The 22,497-nt window shown below is 41.6% G+C and overlaps 1 protein-coding gene and 3 non-coding genes across 4 annotated transcripts; 2 read left to right on the top strand and 2 right to left on the bottom strand.

The window, feature by feature from the left end:
• Window positions 1-6,773: 6,773 nt before the first annotated feature.
• trnaa-cgc (transfer RNA alanine (anticodon CGC)) lies at window positions 6,774-6,845 on the top strand. Its single transcript has one exon. It is a non-coding gene; the product is annotated as a tRNA-Ala (tRNA).
• Window positions 6,846-6,960: 115 nt separating this feature from the next.
• trnag-gcc (transfer RNA glycine (anticodon GCC)) lies at window positions 6,961-7,031 on the top strand. The gene has a single exon. It is a non-coding gene; the product is annotated as a tRNA-Gly (tRNA).
• A 7,057-nt stretch (window positions 7,032-14,088) lies between these two features.
• trnag-gcc (transfer RNA glycine (anticodon GCC)) lies at window positions 14,089-14,159 on the bottom strand. Its single transcript has one exon. It is a non-coding gene; the product is annotated as a tRNA-Gly (tRNA).
• Window positions 14,160-16,502: 2,343 nt separating this feature from the next.
• On the bottom strand, window positions 16,503-21,683 carry LOC115055585 (ribonuclease inhibitor-like; the record flags this gene model as incomplete). The annotated part of the gene is made up of 5 exons (XM_029521512.1): window positions 21,468-21,683; window positions 20,875-21,048; window positions 20,537-20,710; window positions 17,812-17,985; window positions 16,503-16,671 (listed from the first exon to the last, which is right to left on the bottom strand). Coding segments are annotated over exons 1-5 (804 nt in total), but the record flags the coding sequence as incomplete, so codon positions are not given.
• Window positions 21,684-22,497: the final 814 nt, after the last annotated feature.

A 22,497-nucleotide genomic window follows, 5' to 3' on the forward strand; every position in this document is an offset into this window, starting at 1 on the left:
TGGACGGCCTGGATCCTGTTTGGTTTGAGTATCTTATTTTGACACACACGGCTTTCAATATCCAACATTTTCATCTCACACTGATTACTGACTTCACACCTCACACTGCTTTATTGGTTTTGTATTTGATTGTTATGATGGAAAGTAAAAGCATTTCTTTTTTGAGCCCTCCCTTATAAGAAGTAAGGAATGTGTGTTTCCCCAGATTGTTTGAGAATGGTAGAAATGTTTGGGCTGGTAGTTTTGCTGTTTTATAATGCTGCTTTAATGAAGTGTGGAGGGGAGGAGAATTTAGAGTTCAGTAGTTTTCAGTCAGCAGTTGTTTGGTGCTGTGGAGTGAATTGTTTGTAGTTGCAGGTTGCTGCATGTGCTCAGACAGTGTTTGGCTGTAGGAGGGTTTTTTTTGGCTGGAGCATCTGTTTGTTCCCCCAAACAGGCCGTAGCAACAGTTCCTCATAAGGAGGGACTGTTGGCTTTGTTGTGTTGCAGGGCTGTTTGTTGTTTTTGTATGCTGTCCGTGTGGTTAGCAGCAGTTGTCTCGGGGGCACCTTCTGTAGCGTTGGCTGGGGCAGTTAGCCGTCCACAATGCAAGCGGGTTTTAGGTGCGTAAGTACCCACCACCAGTACGCATACGAAGACTAGGGTGGAGTTAGGCAGTTTAGGGGGGAGGCTCCTTTCTCTATAAATCCTCTCTATGGCTGTTCACTGTCTGAGTCGCAGCAGGGTCTCTGTTGCCTCAGTTGATATTGCAGACAGAATTTTGGTTGTACTTTTTTTTTTTTTTTTTTTTTTTTTTTCTCCTCCTCTTTCTCTTCTCTGTCAGCAGGATGTCTTGTGACCATAGTAATCAGCTGAGTTGAGGAACTGGCAGTCAGTGAGCATCTTCTGACCTGAGCAGTGTAAAGATTTTGATATGGCTCTCAGAGACTTGTGAGAAGCTGTCAGCGGAGCAGTATGTGCAGTTTAAAGGGGAGAAGCTCAAACTGGAAAGGGAAAGGCTGCAGTTTCAGATGGAGCTGCAGGCAGAGAAGCTGGATCTGGAAAGGGAAAAGTTAAAGTTGGGGGAGGTGGAGTGTTGACTCATTGACAGCAATCATGTGTCTGTGTAATACCTTTCACTCTGAGCACTACTTTTTTTTTTTTTTTTTTTTTTTTTTGGTGGTTCTTGGCTTGATAAGAATCATTTTTAGGACCCGCAGCTACAAATTCCTGTAAGCTGTCTCCTCTAATTCCTCAGTCAGATCTCTCAGGTAGTTACCCAGAGGCAGTGTGTTTGTCCCTTTCCCGTGATATAAATGAGGCTGTCTCCCAAAATAAAGAACTCTGTCCTGCGTAGACTGAAAATAACTGTACACTTTTAGGCTGTTGTGAAGCAGCCACAAAGACATTATCTATTTTTATTTTTTATTTTTTTTCCCCATCTCCACCCACCTGTGCTCCCTCATGACAACTGGTGTTACGCCGTGCACCGACCGTAACCTCTTTATTCTCCTCATGGTGTTAGAGCAGAGCTCAAATGTTGTCCCCGTTAGAGGAGAGCGTTCTTGAGGCTGAAAACACACAGGCGTGATTTAAAAACAACCCAGATACTCCCAGACCTACTTAAAGCTTCCTACTTCAGCGTAACCGTCTACAAAGTCGTTTCCCAGCTGCTTTTCACTGGCGTTGGTGTTAGAAACCCATTCTAACCACTGTATGCTGCCGTGTGAATAAGATTAATAAGATGGTCAGGAGGAGGAATGGCTAAGGTTCTGGGCCTGAGAAAATTGGTGAGAAATACTTTCATGCAGGCCGAGGCTGTGGTCGACCTGCTGAAAGGATCCCTGCCTGTTTCCTGGATGTAACCGTTTCAGGAAACAAGCCTCAGAGAGAATGTCCACATTGTTTTGGCAGTAAAACAGCTTCTTTTTCAAAGTTAAAGACTCCGCCCCTCACTGTTTCGTACCACGCATTAAACTCACTCTTACCTGCAGCTGCAATGAGCTATGATTGATGATTATGTGCTATGAAGACGGTTTTCTTATAAGAGGCCGTTCTGAAATGTCTGACAAATTCTAATGCGCATGTCACACCTGAAACTACACCGGCGTTTCCCCCCTCCTGAATCTCTAACAGGTGTACAGCCCTGTCTATGGCATTCAAACACTCTGTGTGTGAAACAAGCGGTGGAGAAGGTGAATCAACCTGAGAGAAATGAGGAGAGACGGGGGGCTCAGTCGCAGAGTCATTTTCAAAGGTCAATTCGTTTATTATGGAACGAAGATCGTTTACAACGTTGGTCAGAGTTTCAGGGCGATTCAACTCCCCTATAGCGAGGTTTATGGCTAGGAAAGGGTCCTCTGAAAAACTCCTACATTCAGCATTCTCTTTTTGCTCCATGTTAAACCTTTTAGAATTCAAACCTCATACGCCAGTTCATACAACCTGTCGAGAAATCTATCCAGGTGTCTGTACGGTATCCTTCTGCAGTTTGGCGAAGGCGATCTCCTCTCCTTCCTAAAGTCTGAAAATATAAATAAAATTATTTCCCACGGAGCTATACACGGTTGATTGTTTTGTACTCCCTCTTTGTAAAGAAATTCATTTTTAAATACATACTCAATATGCTCCTTTCACTCTAACAAAACACGTCTTCCGTATTTGACCGTCAACCTCAAAATGAATTTGCTGCCATTTTACTCGACCCTGCCCTCGAATGATCTAATTGGTTGTGACCTCTTTGCCTGGGCGTGGAAAACAAAGGGGGAGGGGTTAGGGGTGGGAAAAACGATCTCATTTGTCGAGAGGGGCGGGGTTAACTAAGATCAAAGGACCTGTCAAAATTTGACGAGAAGGTGTACATATTACGCTCTCTGGAGAAATCCTTTGAAAGTAAAAATGGTCACCTTGACCTGTTTGTCCGCTTCCTTCATGGTCTCTCTCTGCAGTCCAACCAGAGACTCTTAGGAGGTCTGCTGGGTCAGACAGAAACCAAACCAGAGACCATCCAGAGAGCCATCAACAACCTGAGGAAGATGAAAATCTCTCCTGACAGAAGCATCAACATCTTCCACTGTCTGATGGAGCTGAACTCACTCAGTTCATCAGGAGATCCTGAAGTCAGAGACCAGATCAGAGGAGAAACTCTCCCTGATCCACTGCTCAGCTCTGGCCTACATGCTACAGATGTCAGAGGACATTTTGGATTTGTTAGACTTGAAGAAGTACAACACATCAGAGGAAGGACAACAGAGACTGATCCCAGCTGTGAGGAACTGCAGGAAGGCTCGGTGAGTCCACTCTCATTCTAATCCATCCTTCTGATGTGTTTAAATCCAATCTGATTCAGATGGTGTTTCACTGTCAGCTGTTTGTTTTTTAGATGGTTCAAATGCTGCCAGAGATAAATATTCACTTAGTTGTGTTTCTAGTAGAAATACTAAAGACTGATGACATCAGCAGGTATCAGTGACTGATCATCTTCACAGCTTCACTGTTCACTGATCTCAACTCAGTGAAAATTAAATCAGTAGACAGTCAAATGTTTTCAGGTCCACATGACCTCATGGTCCCTCAGAGGAGACAGACCTGGATCAGGTCCCTGACAGACTGAGGACCTGATGGAAGACCAACTGACCACATTTTGTCTCTTGACCTGAAAAAATAATGAAAACTCTGACAGTGTGAGACAGAGATGGAAGTCTTGGCGTCTTTAGTCCTCAAACCCTCCAGATGAATATGTAGTGTCCTCTGTCACAGTGACATGTTGTGTAATATGTGTCATCACAGGCTTGTTGGTTGTGGACTCACAAAGACTGAGTGTGATGTCGTGGCCTCAGCTCTAAAGTCCAACCCCTCCCATCTGAGAGACCTGGACCTGAGTCAGAACCACATAGAGGATTCAGGACTGAAGCTGGTGTGTGCTGGAATGGAGAGTCCAAACTGTGGACTGGAGACTCTGAGGTCAGTTCACTGACTGGACCTGCTGTAGTTTGAGTGTTGTGTTGTTGTTTGAATGATGTATGTTGAGACATGATGATGACCCACAATAACATAAAGATCATTGAGGACATTTCTTATTGATTATTAATGATTTGATCTTCATTTTTTATTCTTTACTCAGGTTGGAGCGCTGCGGTTTGTCAGAGATCAGCTGTTCTTCTCTGGTCTCAGCTCTGAAGTCCAACCTCTCCCATCTCAGAGAACTGGACCTGAGTTGGAACCACCTGAAGGTTTCAGACCTGAAGGATCTGTGCGATCTTGTGAAGAGTTCAGACTGAAGACTCTGAGGTCAGTACAGTTGGACTCAGTTCATGTTCCTTTCAGTAATATTGTTTAAATCCAGTATCAGAGCAAAGACTCAGTGTTTCCTGTGAACCTTCAAACTCCTCAGTGAAGCTGTGACAGGAAAACAGAAACAGATGTCATAATTGTCTGATGTCATAATAAGACGGAGAGAAAACAGTCAGCCAATCAGATCAGTCAGAGGACTGATGTGATCATGTGACCATCAAATGAAGCAGATTCCAGCTGAAGAACTCAGATGTTCAGATTCGGGTCCTCATCCATCAAACTGTCAGATCTGAGCTGAGACTGTTTGTTCTCTGATCAGGTTCATCTGTCACAGCTGTGAGATCAGTCTGACTGAAAGCTGCACATCACTGATCTTCTTTCATCACACTGTCACCATGTGGTGTTTCTGCAGACCAGAATCCTGTCTGTCTGCCTGTCTGTCTGAGTCTCTCAGTTTAAATGGACCTTCAGTAAATCATCAGTAAAGTGATGAACCTTCATGACTCAGCTCTTTGTTTCCACTGTGGACTCAGAGAAATGTGCTGAGTCAGCAGACTTGAGGTCTGTGAGTTTCCAGCTCAGTGTGTTCACTCCAACACGTTAACATGAGCTGAGAGGAAGCAGCTGCTGCACATCTGGACTGAACAGGACTGAAGTCCCTGCAGGTCTTTATGCTGGATCTGCATCACTGACTGACAGCTGATGGACAGAGTCAGGAAACACTGATGGATCTGCTCTCTTCTTCTCTACACAGGTGGCCGTGAAGACAAAGTTGTGTGTTGATGGAGGATCAGCTGCTTCCTGATGATCCAGATGTTGCAGCAGCAGCTTGTCCAGACTCTGGACCATGTTCCTGGGAGGTGGAGAGGAGAGCTTCATCCAGCAGAGACTGACAGAGGAATCAGAACTGGTCTGAGAACAGAGTCCAGTCCACCATGATCCCAGAGACTCCTCAAGTCCTCCTCTCCTCTCAGCCAGCTCCTCCAAACTCCACCTGGGGTTTAGGTTCAGCTTCTTCTAGACCCTTTGGGCTGCTTTGGGAACGTTTCTACAAGCATTACTCTATGAAAGACATCATTTTGTTGTGAAACATGTCAGCACAGATTAAACTTTTGAATTGGCCCTTTCTTCCCTTCATAAAATGTAAATATTAAAAAAAAAAAAAAAAAAAAAAAAAAATTCAGATCTTGAATATATATTTTTTTAATAGTCAGACTTTATTTTAATTTCTGAACTTACATTACACTTACTCATGTAACACCAATAAACAGTGGTCTGTGTCGGGGGGGGCAAAAGTAAAAGTTAACTGAAATAGAAAATTATAATAAGAGTTCAGAATATGGAACAGAAAAACAAAGGCACAAAATTACCCAACAATTAAAAACAGAAGGGTTAGGGTTAGAAAAAGGCAGCAACATATCAACAGATGAAATCATATGTGTCCTTACACATGTTAAATAACCTTCCTTAGCATCAATTGATTTGGTCTGGGACCGTCTAATCGAATATGCCCTTTCACCTCGAAATACACTTGTATCCCAAGGCAGGTCATCTAGCAGAGGCCACCATATTTCCAAAAAATTGTTTTTTTCCTTTTAACTAGGCACTTAGTCTTTCCATAGGAGGGACTCAAAAAATGTTGAATAACTCTTATTTTTATCCACATGCTGCAAAAAATTCTATATATCAATAAATAATGGGATACTGAAAGGACAGAACTCAACAGAGGACACTGAAGTTTATCTGGAGAAAGGACAGTTTCATCTCATTGATGGAATCGTGCACCGCGTCCACTGTGTGTGTGTGTGTGTGTGTGTGCTCTCTCTGCTGGTCTGAGCTCTCAGTTTATTTAAATGCTTTGTTGGATCTGTCTGTCTGTATCATGTCAGAAACTCTGAAACACTCTGAACTTCTTTAAAATACGCTGGATTTACTGATATCAAAGAGTCCAGCAGTCCATGATGGATTATTATAGAAAGATATCAACTTTAATGTAAAAACATTGTTGTATATTAATACAGAAATTACAATAAAAGTTAAGATGTTGCCGAATAAATTATGTAAATTATGACGTCATGTATCACTTTCCTGACTGAGGAGTGACGTCAGAGCTCCATCTCACTCAGCGGAGGAACAAAGGAGGAGTTTGTGTTTGAACCTGTGTGAGAAAAACAGAAAAAAGAAGACTCTTTAGCAATGCTGTGGATTGCACCAAAGGATTCATACATGGAAAGCACACATTCTACCACTGAGCTACATTCTCTGCATGGTGTGGCAGCTTTAGCTAACCGGATAGCTTCTGAGCTCCTGCGACAGCTAAAACAGCGATCTGTCTGATGAAACCTTTTGGATGAGATGAGCCCGTTGATAATGCTTATTTAAAAATACTTTAAACATGAGCTCTGTGTCACATTCCTGCAGCTTGTGTAGAAACAGTTCATTCCATCAGAATGAACCTTCACCTGTCACAGTGTGTTAGAAGCCCTGTGGGTGGCCACACAGGGGATGTAGCTCAGTGGTAGAGCGCATGCTTCGCATGTATGAGGCCCCGGGTTCAATCCCCGGCATCTCGTATCAGGTTAGCTGCCACGTTATAAAATACAGGAAGTACTTCTGAACATGCCAGCAAGTGTTGAAGGCTGCTGATGACTGGAGAATCGTGACGTCATTGTAAAACTCCTTACACAAGCATTGGTGGTTCAGTGGTAGAATTCTCGCCTGCCACGCGGGAGGCCCGGGTTCGATTCCCGGCCAATGCAGAGTAACTCTTTACCAACATCCAGATGTTAGAAACACGGTGCTGCTTGGAAAATACCCTGATAGACTCCAACACACTGTGACTTTGTGAAACAACCAGTGGAGCCCCCTGGTGGTCAGTAGAAGTGCAGCCCCTCTGAGCTGGTGGCAGACCAAGGCTTCAGTCTGCACACATCTTCCACATGTGATGGCACACACACTGTGTATTGTGGCAACATCCGTCCCCTCAGAGAGAATCTACTCTTTAACCCTCCTGTCGTTTTCACCCCCCGCCCCTTACTTTGGTGTTCCTGCTCTGTTTGATACGGTGGCCGGTAAGTGCAAAACTAAATTACAAAGTGCCAAACACTTTTACAAAGCGTGAAACAAAATTACATGTTGGGGAATATTTTTAAATTTTATTTAAAAAATGACATAAGAAAAACACTTTTCCCACGGAAAAACAAACATTACATTTTAGAAAACAAATTTACAAGTTGCGAAACAAATTTCCAAACGAGAGAATCTTCCGGAAGGGGAATGTACCAAATGCCGGAAGTGATCCAGAAGAAGATTGACTGTGAGCTCAAAAAGTTTGTATCGGTTTGTGTGGCGGGAAAACTTTGCGGAGTGAAAGTTTATGGCAGCATGGAGTAAATGATGTTTTGTCCGTTTTGTGGAAACAACTTGAGCCAATTTACGCGGTTGTGTTTTCCGTGCGGACGATCTGTAGAATGTTTAACGTTGATGAACGGACCAGACGGAAGGAGCACGCGCACAGGAGACATCTAATAAACAGCCGGAAAATGCTAAACAAGCTAAGTGTAGCATCGCGCTAACTAGCTGAAGCCGCTGTCAGACATTCAGTGAATTAAAGTGCACCGTTTCATTAAGCAGCCAATCGTTGTCTTCACGGAATAGCAACGCGTTTAGTTAGTTGTGCGCTGATAGTTTTTTTAATTTTTTATTTTAGGCTTACAGTTATGCTAAATGCACAATTGTTGCTGATTGTTTTAGCTGCTGCTAACTTTCTGTTTTGATACGGAACTCCGTTCATTCCAGCAGAACAACCATGAACATCATATAAACAATTCATGGAGGACAGAAAGTCAAAGTCAAAAGAACTGTGGGCCGAAAGGAAACAGGTCCAGGTACGTGTGTGAATATATCTGTAAAATATGGAAGTAAATATGGGTGTGTGTGTGAAATGAATGATATCTTTTTGTTACTTTAGCAGATAAACATGAATTGATGGCGCCACATGGAGCTGATTTAAAAGCTCAGAGAGGGAAAACACTCCCATTATATACAGATCCGGAGGTAGCAGCACCTGATCTACTGAAGCATGATGTGAAGTTTACACGGTGCAAACATCAGCCTGCGGACTCTTAAAAGGATGATTCCTCTCCAAACGCCATCAGGTTGGAACTTCGTGGACCTGGACAACTGTTTGGCTATCGGACGATGTGGCAGGTACTCAGACAAAAGTCCAATCTTCGAGTGAAGAGAGATGATGTGATGAATGAGAGAGCACGCAGAAGGTTTCTAAGAAGAAGCTGCTCCTCAATGGGAGCGAACTGTATGTGGCATGCAGATGGTTCTGATAAACTGGCTCTCTCAGGACGCATGGATGGATTTTTTCACCTAAAGTGCTGTGGCTCCAATGTGGACCGACAAATAACAAGAAGCCAACAGTGATCGCTGAGAATCTCCTCTCATGAGACTGAGGACTGATTGTGGCACGGAGAATGGCATTATGGCTGCCATTCAGTCTCCCCTACGCCTCCATCATGATGACTGCTGCTCTGGGCCGTCCAGCCACATGTATGGCTCATCCACGAATAAGCAGCGTGTTGAATCCTGGTGGGCCATATTTAGAAGGGGAAGGTAAGTGGCCTTCATGAAGTCATTTTATTATGACTGACCTTTCATTTGATTTTTATCTTTATGTTCTATCGCAGATTAACTCCTCTAAACATATATAATAACTGAGGCTGTGACTTTAACGCGTTCATTTCAATTCATTCATTACAAAGCTTTTAAAGAATTTGATTTTTTTTAATGGAGTCCCACTTCTACTAATAATATATATTTACTTCCGATTCTATCCATTTCTACAGGTCTCAGTTCTGGATGGAGTTGTTTGCTGGATACTTCAACGGGAGCCATGAGCATCAGTGCCTTCTGAGATGTTGCTATGGTGATGTTGGATGAGTGTGTGAGACTGTGGAACAGTCACAGGATTCACACTTCCAGAACAGCGTCATGTCCAATGAACTGTGCTGCTGAACACACAGGTAACATTGGTGATAGATTGATATTTCCATGTTTGTTTTATTATTATTTTATTGGTTAAATGTAAATAAATAATATAAATGCTATTTATTGTATCTAACACAGATTTGGCTCCACAGACTGGATTTGAGATTGAACCAGCTGATTTGGATGCTGTTCCAGAGGCGAGCCTGTCAATAGCTCCATGTGGGGACTCAAACATGCAGGAGGACTTTGACTTTGTTATGGAGCACAAACAACTACAGAAGCCAGAGAACTGGGAGTCTGCAACAGAACTGTACATGAAGCTGAAAGAAACTGCTCAGCTGTGAGTCAGTGAGAAAGGGAATTTTCCCTTCACACATTATCAAGTGTTTCTCATTGGGGTTTCTGTCCTATTTCTATTTATTTATTTTTTAAATTAATTTTTTTAATATACATGTCAAGAGCCATGAGATGACTGTGCTGTGATTTGGTATTAGACAAGTAACACAAAATTGAATCAAATATTGCCATGATTGAAAAACATGCAATTTTTCTGTTTTAAAAAAAACTCATAACCAATCTATCACAGATGCAATCAGAAGGAAATATTAGCATTTTTTTTTTATTGTTTGTAAACATAACATTTGCATTCCCATTGTTTCATTTCTTCAGATGAACAGGTACCAGAATCATTTGGAAACATCACAAGGAAAAGTGAATGACAAACTATGAAATCTGATTTGGAGTGGTGGAACACTGCAGTCTGTCTGAACACCAAGTGTCACAGCTTCATTTGTTCTGAGTTTGAAATCAATTGATAAAAATTATAGCAAAGTAATGAGTCCTATATTTTTGTAAGTATGGAATACAAAACCTCTTGAAATTTGTTTTGTCTAAAACTTAACAGTGAAAATCTTAACTGTGTGGAGAGAAAAAAAACAAAAAAAAAAAAACACCTTTTTGGAGTCTGGTCTCGAGGGGTGATCTAGTTACCAATTACAAGTTACAGTTACAAATCCACGTGTGACTTAAACACAGTGTGTGAATCTGGGAGTGCTAATTTCAGTGTGTTTGAACATGTATTGGGAACTGGGAATGGAGAGTCATCCAGGAACTCTATTCTTGGCGATGGTTCCAATCCGGACGGGGGAGGTGAAGTCAGCCCAGCTGCAAACATCAAAACATCCTCCAGAGACACAGCAGCCTGACCTTCTGCAAAGAAAAACCTTCAGTTACATCTTGGCAATGTTTTTTCTCAACAAATCATAAAAAATGTGACTTCCAAACCTTCACAATCAAAGACACAGTCCGCCCAGTAGCTCAAAGTTTGACTTTCTTTAAGTCTCCTGTTACTTCCTGATGGACTGAGGTCAGGTTTGAAGAGTCTCAAGTTCCAGACCAGTGAGTGGCTTTTCAGAGTGGCACAGGACAGGGGCCAGCAAAGTAGGCTGTTGCTGCAGTGCAGTCAGAAACTGAAGAGCTGAAAGACCATCTTTGAATCTAAAAAGTCACCACAAACATTGTTTCACATTTAAATGACCTAAAGAAACTTCAATGTTTTCTAAAATGACTATCCACCCAAACATATAGAAATGAGTAAAAATGGTTGTGTTGAACATTACTGATTTAAAGAAGAACTCTGTGTCTTGCTTTGCACTTGGCAGGGTAATTGTTACTCTACAGACTGCAAGAATTACGCACACAAACACAAGACTGGAATGACATGAGCACCTTTTGATTGGCATAAGACAGAGGAAGGGGAGACAGACATCACACAGCAATTATACTAAACTAAGGCACACATTCTGACACACTGACTCAGAGCTAAAAAATATACTTTCTTACATAAACCACAGAGGGGGATGATGAGGCATTTCAAACTGAAAGATCTTAAATACAAAAAAATAAAAATCACATCTTCATTACAAATATGATCTTACCTGTCAATTACAGATGAGTTGCGGTCAATAATGTACCATCAGAGGGAGTCTGACACGATTTCTTTCTTTTCTTCAACAGTAGCAACACGTCTCAGACATCCTGCTGTCTGTAACATTGTGCCGTGTCTCATGATGCATTCTCAGAGCATCCACTGAAGAAACATTCTCAATCTGAAATGAAACAACACGTTTTTGAAAAATAGTTCAAGCATCAAAGTGTATGTCATGTGATATATAAAGTTAATGATCATTAACCATTAGTGTTGTTTACATCTAACCCTGTTCATACCATTTGCATTGTACACCAAGAACTGATGTCCTTCTGGTCCATCAGAAATGGGCCGGTCTTTCAGATGTTTCATCAGTAGAGTTAAAGACTCTCGTCTCGGCCCACCTGTGTCAATTCCTTCTTCCAAAACAGCATCATCGGTGAATTTTACCAGCATGTCACAGGTTTCAGAATATGTTGAACATCTTACAAATGCAAATATCTTTCCCATGTAATCAATAAATTAAAATTAAATTTTTTTTTACTTACCCGTAGGAAGTACTCCTGACTGGATTTGTTTCAGGTGGATCCAGATCCTCAGTGTCAGATATTACTGTCTGAAAAACAAATGAAAATGTCTGAAACAACACACTGAAAGCAAAGAACATCAGGCTGCCATAATCTGCCTTAATACCTGTCCAGGCTGAGCTGTGGATGAATCTCTGAAACATGATAAAATTGATAAACTGATGAACTTTATGATACAGAGTATAACAGAGCTTTGAGTAACATTTAGAGGTAGAGAGGAACCATAAGATTTATAAATAAGATGATTTTGTGATAAATGATATCACACGTATGGTATTTTCTACCACATGTTCATCACAATCACATCAACAACTTAAAGACACATGACTTCTTTTGTAAAAACTAATACCTACCCTTTATCTTCAGGTTTGCGTTTGGGAGAACTGTGTTTTTTTGGGTCAAAAACCTGAGAAGAAAAGCACACAATTGTCAGCAACTTTAAACAGCTTCCATTATTGTTCCCTCACCACATACAGTATATATCAATGGTGAAAGGTTATCAGGGTGTCTGATTGGAATAGTAAATGCCAAATAATCAAGACTTAGTTCTTAGACTTAATGCTTGAAACCAAATGCATATTCTATCAATAAATAAATAAAAACTGAATCAAAGTACAAAATGTAAAAATTAACATACCACAGTGTCAGCAGCATTGAATTCAGCTGTGCTCCTCGATGTGATGACAATTTCAGAATCAGAGTCTGATGTATCAACCTCTGTAGTAAAAACAAACACATTATTAATTATGTTACATCAGAGTAAATAAATATGTAAAAATATTGAATAAAGACATCCACAAACCTCCTCTAAAGTGTGTTTGTGTTTCTAGGCAAATGAAAAAAGTGCCTTTCCTATTTCCTTTTTATATTCTGCCAGTTTGAATGGGCTTTCTGACCCAGGCACATGGAGCACCTCTGAACAGTCTGGATACAAAAGAAGGTCTGCTCCTTCATCCATCTTCTTGTTAAATGTTCTCATTTCTTGGACAGCTTGCTTCAGTAGATCAGGTGCTGCTACCTCCGGATCTGTATATAATGGGAGTGTTTTCCCTCTCTGAGCTTTTAAATCAGCTCCATGTGGCGCCATCAATCCATGTTTATCTGCTAAAATAACAAAAAGATATCATTCATTTCACACACACACATATTTACTTCCATATTTTACAGATATATCCACACACGTACCTGGACCTGTTTCCTTTCGGCCCACAGTTCTTTTGACTTTCTGTCCTCCATGAATTGTTTATATGATGTTCATGGTTGTTCTGCTGGAATGAACGGAGTTCCGTATCAAAACAGAAAGTTAGCAGCAGCTAAAACAATCAGCAGCAATCGTGCATTTAGCGTAACTGTAAGCCTAAAATAAAAAATAAATAAATACTAGCAACGCATACTAACTAAACGCGTTGCTATTCCGTGAAGACAACGATTGGCTGCTAAATGAAACGGTGCACTTTAATTCACTGCATGTCTGACAGCGGCTTCAGCTAGTTAGCGCGATGCTACACTTAGCTTGTTTAGCATTTTCCGGCTGTTTATTAGATGTCTCCTGTGCGCGTGCTCCTTCCGTCTGGTCCGTTCATCAACGTTAAACATTCTACAGATCGTCCGCACGGAAAACACAACCGCGTAAATTGGCTCAAGTTGTTTCCACAAAACGGCCAAAACATCATTTACTCCATGCTGCCATAAACTTTCACTCTGCAAAGTTTTCCCGCCACACAAACCGATACAAACTTTTTGAGCTCACAGTCAATCTTCTTCTGGATCACTTCCGGCATTTGGTAAATTCCCCTTCCGGAAGATTCGTTTGGAAATTTGTTTCGCAACATGTAACTTTGTTTTCTAAAATGTAAATGTGTTTTGCATGTGGGAAAAGTGTTTCTCTGGTGTAATTTTGTTTAATAAAATGTAAAAATGTTTCCCAACATGTAAATTATTTTCACGCTTTGTAAAAGTGTATGGCACTTTGTAATTTAGTTTTGCACTTACCGGCCACCGTATCAAACAGAGCAGGAACACTAAAGTAAGGGGCGGGGGGTGAAAACGACAGGAGGGTTAAAGAGCAGATTCTCTCTGAGGGGACGGATGTTGCCACAATACACAGTGTGTGTGCCATCACATGTGGAAGATGTGTGCAGACTGAAGCCTTGGTCTGCCACCAGCTCAGAGGGGCTGCACTTCTACTGACCACCAGGGGGCTCCACTGGTTGTTTCACAAAGTCACAGTGTGTTGGAGTCTATCAGGGTATTTTCCAAGCAGCACTGTGTTTCTAACATCTGGATGTTGGTAAAGAGTTACTCTGCATTGGCCGTGAATCGAACCCGGGCCTCCCGCGTGGCAGGCGAGAATTCTACCACTGAACCACCAATGCTGATTTTATGAGTTTCACCATGACGTCATGAATCTCCAGTCATCAGCAGCCTTCAACACTTGCTGCATGTTCAGAAGTACTTCCTGCGCTTTATAACGTGGCAGCTTATGCCACTTTATAAAATGCTATGTTATAACCACCAATGCTTATTTAAGACAGATCCAACAAAGTATTTAAATTAACTGAGAGCTCAGACCAGCAGAGAGAGCACACACACACACACACACACACAGTGAATGAGGTGCGCAGCTTCGCTCAGTCTGTGATTCAAAAAATGAGCGAAAGCAGGAAAAGTAAAAAAAAAGTATTAGGAGGAACAAACCAACAGATTTGGTTTTAGTTCAATTTAACGCCACTTATTTGTCTAATAACAGCTGATTTGTGTTTCACTTCATTCGTTCGCGAGACAAGCGTGAGCTTCTTCGTGCGCATGCGCCGTTCCGGCTGAATCTAATGCGAATGTTACGTTTGAGTTGGTGTCGCGTGGGAGAGCGATGAAGGACAGGAAATGCCTTTGATCTCCAGTGACGTCACACAGTCTCGCTGTGAGGTGAGTAAACAGTTGTTGGTGTCAGTGAAACATTCATTCATCCTCAGAGTCATCTGCTTCTACCGATCTCCATTTTCATTTCCAACCACTCAGAGAGACAAGAACACACACAGACACACTCTGACTAACCAAACCAAACCAAACCATCAACTCTTCAGCTTCTATGACTTCAACAATTCCTTCTGAATGCAGTCTGAGGCAGTGATTGTGAAACTTTCATTCAGACAGAGATCCCACATTCAGAAGAAAACAGCCACACACAAACAAAGTCATCATGAACAGCCTACATGGAGCCTAAATGAAAAGAAGCAGGAACTAAAGTGTGAAAATAATGATGAACAAAGTGTCACACAGAGAGGCTGCAGCCTGGTGTGGACTATAACGTCAGAAAATGGATCAGTCTGTGACACGGAGCACTAAAGTTGGAAGGCAACAGTAAGAAGTGTCTGAGTTCAGCTGAGCTGAGAGTCTCCTGCACTTTGACCTTTGACCTTTATTTATACAGCACTTTTCAAACGAATAACAATGTTGCACAAAGTGCCTTATGGATAAAAATATAAAAATAAACAAGATAATATCCCCCACCTGGGCCATCCACTCAGACAGAGACACTCAGATTAAACAAGACATTATGTTGCTCTTACAAAGGTCATTTAGTACACAAAATAAAAATTGTCCTTTCAGAAGGTAAACTGCTGCAGTGTCCTCTGAGTTCTGCTCTTTTAGCATTTTAGCACTGACAGTAACATGTTTCACAAGAAAATATTTTATACCAACAAAGAAAATGTTTCTAGAAATGTTCCCAAAGCAGCCCAAAGGGTCCAGAAGAAGCTGAACCTAAACCCCAGGTGGAGTTTGGAGGAGCTGGCTGAGAGGAGAGGAGGACTTTAGGAGTCTCTGGGATCATGGTGGACTGGACTCTGTTCTCAGACCAGTTCTGATTCCTCTGTCAGTCTCTGCTGGATGAAGCTCTCCTCTCCACCTCCCAGGAACATGGTCCAGAGTCTGGACAAGCTGCTGCTGCAACATCTGGATCATCAGGAAGCAGCTGATCCTCCATCAGCACACACCTTCCTCTTCACCACCACCTCCACCTGTGGAGAGAAGAAGAGAGCAGATCCATCAGTGTTTCCTGACTCTGTCCATCAGCTGTCAGTCAGTGATGCAGATCCAGCATAAAGAAACTCACAGACCTCAAGTCTGCTGACTCAGCACATTTCTCTGAGTCCACAGTGGAGATAAAGAGCTGAGTCATGAAGGTTCATCACTTTACTGATGATTTACTGAAGGTCCATTTAAACTGAGAGACTCAGACAGACAGACAGACAGACAGACAGACAGACAGACAGACAGACAGGATTCTGGTCTGCAGAAAGACCACATGGTGACAGTGTGATGAAAGAAGATCAGTGATGTGCAGCTTTCAGTCAGACTGATCTCAGAGCTGTGACAGATGAACCTGATCAGAGAACAAACAGTCTCAGCTCAGATCTGACAGTTTGATGGACGAGGACCAGAATCTGAACATCTCTGAGTTCTTCAGCTGGTCACATGGTTAGGGTTAGGGACATCAGTCCTCTGGCTGATCTGATTGGCTGACTATTTTCTCTCTGTCTTTCTGTCTAATTCTGAAATCTGTTTCTGTTCTCCTCTCACAGCTTCACTGAGGAGTTTGAAGGTTCACAGGAAACACTGAGTCTTTGCTCTGATACTGGATTTAAACAATATTACTGAAAGGAACATGAACTGAGTCCAACTGTAGCAGAAATAAATCATGAGTCTGACCTCAGAGTCTCCAGTCTGAAGTCTGGACTCTGCACAAAACCACACAGATCCTTCAGTCCTGAATCCTGCAGGTCATTGTTCCGACTCAGGTCCAGTTCTCTGAGATGGGAGGGGTTGGACTTCAGAGCTGAGACCAGAGAAGAACAGCTGATCTCTGACAAACTGCAGTTCTCCAACCTGAGTAAAGAATAAAAGATGTGACTTTAGGAGACAAAGTTCCTGCTTGAAAGTGTTCAATGTTTCATCAAGTCAACACATGATTCACAACATCTGGAACATTTTCACTTCATTCAGCGGTGACCACATTTAACAAACAGTTTGGTCTGAATCTCTCAGTCAGTCTGCTTTTTTCACATGACTTTGTAGTTGTGTGAAACACACTGAATATTATGGGTGTAACCAAAAAAAAAAAAGATTCATATAAGAACCACAATTTTCATTTACTACGATTCAAAATCTATTTAAAATGTCTCAAAATCGGTTTTCGAGATCAAGGTCACCACGGAGCTGGTTCTGGAACATACACATGCGCGGGAAGCACCAAAACAATAATGGAGGAAATACAGATTCAACTGGCCCCGTCCTTGTTGCAGGCAAAGATTTGGACTCTTTTTGGTTTTTACCGAACACCCAGGAAGACCGAGCTTGACATGAGTTATTTTTCCTTAAAATGTATAAAGGCAGCATGTTTAACTGAACAATTTTTTGAGAAAGATACACTTTTATTTTTGTTATTCAAGCAATATGTGACATTTCTTTTAAGCAACAGTTGCAACAATTCGGTCTAAGCGTGGATAAATGTTTAAAACTTAATAAATGTGAAAAAGACACTTTAATGTCTCCCTTCGTCATTCTGTCTTGCAAAGCAGACTGGAGTAGATTATGAGGATCCTTTGCAAACCTATAGATTGAAGCAGAAATCATGATGAATCAAATTGTTTTGGATTGAAAATCGCTTTGAATTGAGAATCGATTTTGAATCAAATCGTAGCCCCCAAAGTCTGGATTAAATTGTGAGATAGTCAACGATTCCCACCCCTACTGAATATATAATTGTTCATGTCAGCGTGAAAAAATTTTTGTCATTGAAACAATGAAGGATTTTTATTTATTTTTTTTTTTTTTTTCAGTTTTAATCTGTAGTTCAACATTTCTCTGCCACAATGACTGGACTAAACCAGAGAAGAAGAAAACAGACGTCAGCATGAAGATCCTCAGTGAGGATCAGTATAATATCAGCCTGATGTCTGCAGGTCAGAGTCACCACAACTGTAACATCATATTAATCTGAGAGCAGAAATAAAACATGAGTCTGACCTCAGAGTCTCCAGTCTACAGTGAGGACTCTTCAGAAAACCACACAGATCCTTCAGTCCTGAATCCTTCAGCTTGTTCCGACTCAGGTCCAGTTCTCTGAGATGGGAGGGGTTGGACTTCAGAGCTGAGACCAGAGAAGAACAGCTGATCTCTGACAACCTGCAGCTTTCCAACCTGAGTAAAGAATAAAATATGTGACTTCAGGAGAAAAAGTTCCTGCTTGAAAGCGTTCAATGTTTCATCATCTGTTCAGAGCTGAAGGTTTAGAAAGTAGAAGTTTAGAAAATGAAAGTCAAACAGCTGAACCAACAGGAAGCAGCTTCACAACAGTCAAATACAAACAGTGACAAGATTTAATGAGAAAATGAAACAACACTGTAAAGAACCTGAACTGACTCAAACTGTCAACATTGTGATTTTAACACATCAGAAATAACCAAACAGCAGAGTCAGCCAAACTTTATTTCTATCTCTGATTGTGCCACATATGAACTCCTGTATAACAATCTGAGCTCTGGCAGGTAAGTCCACTCTAAAACCAGTCAAACAGTCTACAAACAAGCTGCAGAAGTTCTACACAGAAAATCTAACTCATCATTAATGATATATTTGAAGAAACAGGTTGAATGTGGAAATCATACTTAAATATGCAGAATCTATTCTGATCTATATCATTAAGAAATTTCAGGGATGGGATAAAACAAAAAAAAAAAAAAAAAAAAAAAAAAAAGATTTTCCCGATTGTGATCGATCTTCATTTGAATGATCTGATATTATCCATAAAATCCTAAGGTTTATATTTAACATAGCTGGGAGATCAGCGAGGCAGACGGAGCAAACATGTTTCCTGCAGCAGAGAGAGGAGGGCAACGGGGCAACTGCTCCCCCAGCAGACCAGCCCTTAGAGCCAATCCTTATCTTAGTGTGGAACCAAACCACTGCAGCTGATTGGACTAAAGCTTTGCTACACAATCACAGCAAAATGGATGTTTTCCTGAGGTGCTGATGTTTACATTAAAAATGTTTGGAGCCACCTTATTTCCACTGCTGCAGTGTGTTGGTCATGTACATTCATGTAACTGCTTTGGGATCAGTGGTTCATGTAAACATTATTATTCTAATAATGGACCAGGTGGGAAGGTTCCTTGGAAAATGAAAGCATTAGTTCTGACAATCTGTTTGATATTCAAACTAAAAGTTGAGTTGTTGTTAATCTTGGGACAGTACTGCTGTCCTACACTGATCAGTATAAATGTCCTGACGTTGGACCAACACATGACATTTAACCCAGCTGTCAGTGTTTTAGCTCAGTCTGCAGGTAGAGCCCTGAACAAGTCTGAACACTGCTCATTTTTTCAACTGTTGTCAGGAATCATTTCTTTTTTTTTCTGACCTTATTGTTACCTCAAGTTGCCTTTTGGGACATACAAGCATACATACGTACATATCATGCTTGCCCGTAGAGAGGAATTTATTACAGCCTCATAAAATCAACAATAATGATAATAGTATTAAAGCGAACAGCTCTGGTATTGGCAGATACCCAAATTCAGGTATCGGGATCGGAAGTGAAAAAATGTGGATCGGTGAAACTCTAAAGCAAACACCAGTATGACTGGAACAACGTATGCAAGTATAAAACGAATGTCAACACACAACACAGCAAGCACAAACATCTGTCTTTCACCAACATGAATAAATATGTTTCTTTCCATTCTGGAAAAAAATCTAGTGTTTGTGTCTTTTCGTCTGTGGCTCTGCCATAACTGCGACTCAGCTTTAGACCATCATGGTCAGGAATGGACATCACCTTTCGCCAAAGACCGTAAACAGTTTTCTGCAGCAGAATGCATCTCGACTTGAAATGTCACAAAGAGTGACCAGTTGATTGCAATGGATGGGTTCGTGACCATTGATGTAGCTCAAATGATAGTCAGACAGTCCTGATCTGGAACTGGTCTCTACTTTTTCAAACTCATGACCCACTTTAACATCTCAAATGTTGCTGGTCCACATCAGACCATGTTCTAATACAGATACCAAAACCAAAACCAAGACTTTAAAGATCCAGTCCTGCTCCAGGAGATCAAATATGTGAAACCAACTGTTTGGTTCTTTTAGGGACTTTTCCTTCTTAATATAAACAATTATTATTATTATTATTATTATTATTATTATTATTATTATTATTATTATTATTATTATTATTATTATTATTATTATTATTATTATTATCGTGCAGTCCTACAATAAGGAAAGTCGCAGGTTTGGTTCCTGGCCTTTGCATCTTCTCCCCATCTGCATGGGTTTCCGCAGGGTACTCTGGTTATCCCCCACCATCCAAAGACGTGCATGTCTAAGTTAACTGGTGACTCTAAATTGTCCGTAGGTCTGAGTGAGGTCGTTTGTTTCTGTATGTTGGCCCTGTGATGGTTTGGCGACCTGTCCAAGGTGACCCCACCTTCGCCCAGAGTTACCTGCGATTGGCTCCAGCACCCCCGTGACCCGGAAACGGAAAAGTGGTAGAAGATGGATGGTTGGAGGATTATGATAACAACAACAACAACAACAACATCAACAAAAGAACAACTGGAAATACTATTTAAACTATTTAATTAACTAAACTATTTAAAATATTGTTGATCCAAAGAGAATAAATTCAAGTTCTATGTGATGACCATTTCTGGACTAAACATAAAAGATCTACAACAATAACTGAACTGACCTCAGAGTCTCCAGTCTACAGTGAGGACTCTCCAGAAAACCACACAGATCCTTCAGTCCTGAATCCTTCAGGTTGTTGTGACTCAGGTCCAGTTCTCTGAGATGGGAGGGGTTGGACTTCAGAGCTGAGACCAGAGAAGAACAGCTGATCTCTGACAAAGTGCAGCGTCTCAATCTGAGTAAAGAATAAAAGATGAAGATCAAATGATAAATAAATCAATCAGAAATGTCCTCATCAATGATCTTTATGTTATTGTGGGTCATCATCATATCTCAACACACATTATTCAAACAACAGCACAACATTCAAACTACAGCAGGTCCAGTCAGTGAACTGACCTCAGAGTCTCCAGTCCACAGTTTGGACTCTCCAGTCCAGCACACACCAGCTTCAGTCCTGAATCCTTTATATGGTTCTGACTCAGGTCCAGGTCTCTCAGATGGGAGGGGTTGGACTTTAGAGCTGAGGCCACAATGTCACACTCAGTCTCTAAGAGTCCACAACCAACAAGTCTGTGATGACACATATTAGACCATATGTCACTGTGACAGAGGACACTACACATTCATCTGGAGGGTTCGAGGACTTAAGACTCAGACTTCTCTTCTGGATTCAGATTTTCTCTTTTCACTTTTCTTTTCTCTGTCAGGGACCATGAGACCATGTTGACCTGAAAACATTTGACTGTCTATTGATTTGATTTTCTCTTGGGTTGAGATCAGTGAACAGTGAAGCTGTGAAGATGATCAGTCACTGATACCTGCTGATGTCATCAGTCTTTAGGATTTCCACTAGAAACACAACTAAGTGAATATTTATCTCTGGCAGCATTTGAATCATCTGACAACAAACAGCTGACAGTGAAACACCATCTGAATCAGATTGGATTTTAACACATCATAAGGATTGATGAGAAGGAGAGTGGACTCACCGAGCCTTCCTGCAGTTCCTCACAGCTGGGATCAGTCTCCGTTGTCCCTCCTCTGATGTGTTGTACTGCTTCAGGTCTAACTCTTCCAGAACGTCCTCTGACATCTGTAGCATGTAGGCCAGAGCTGAGCAGTGGATCAGGGAGCGTTTCTCCTCTGATCTGGTCTCTGACTTCAGGAACTCCTGGATCTCCTGATAAACTGAGTGATCCTTCAGCTCCATCAGACAGTGGAACATGTTGATGCTTCTGTCAGGAGAGATAAAATAACTGTTCATCCCCTTCAGGTTGTTGATGGCTCTCTGGATGGTCTCTGGTTTGGTTTCTGTCTGACCCAGCAGACGTCCTAAGAGTCTCTGGTTGGACTGCAGAGAGAGACCATGAAGGAAGCAGACAAACAGGTCCAGGTGACCATTTTTACTGTCAAAGGATTTCTTCAGGACTGCCATCAGAAAGTCCTCCAGGGCTGAATCTTGCTGTTTTTTTCCCAGAAAGTCCTTCAGGACCTCCTTGTTCCTGTTGGTGTGACAGTGGAACATGTAGACTGCAGCCAGAAACTCCTGAACACTCAGATGAACAAAGCAGTAGACTGTTTTCTGGAAGATCACACTCTCTGCTTTGAAGATCTCAGTACAGAGTCCTGAGTACACCGAGGCCTCTGTGACATCAAGACCACACTGCTCCAGGTCTTCTTGGTAGAACATGATGTTCCCTTTCTCCAGATGTTCAAACGCCAGCCTCCCCAGCTTCAGAAGAACTTCCCTGTCAGCCTCCATCAGCTCCTGTGGACTTGTCTCATGTCCCTCATGGTACTTGATCCTCTTCCTCCTGGTCTGGACCAGCAGGAAGTGTGAGTACAGGTCAGTCATGGTCTGGGGCAGCTCTCCTTGCTGGTCTGTAGTCAACATGTGCTCCAGAACTGTAGCGAAGATCCAGCAGAAAACTGGGACTTGACACATGATGTGAAGGCTCTTGGACTTCTTGATGTGTGAGATGATTCTGTTGGACAGCTCTTCATCCCTGGACCTCCTCC

This window comes from Echeneis naucrates, chromosome 2, assembly GCF_900963305.1.
Source record: "Echeneis naucrates chromosome 2, fEcheNa1.1, whole genome shotgun sequence".
Classification (NCBI taxonomy): domain Eukaryota; kingdom Metazoa; phylum Chordata; class Actinopteri; order Carangiformes; family Echeneidae; genus Echeneis; species Echeneis naucrates.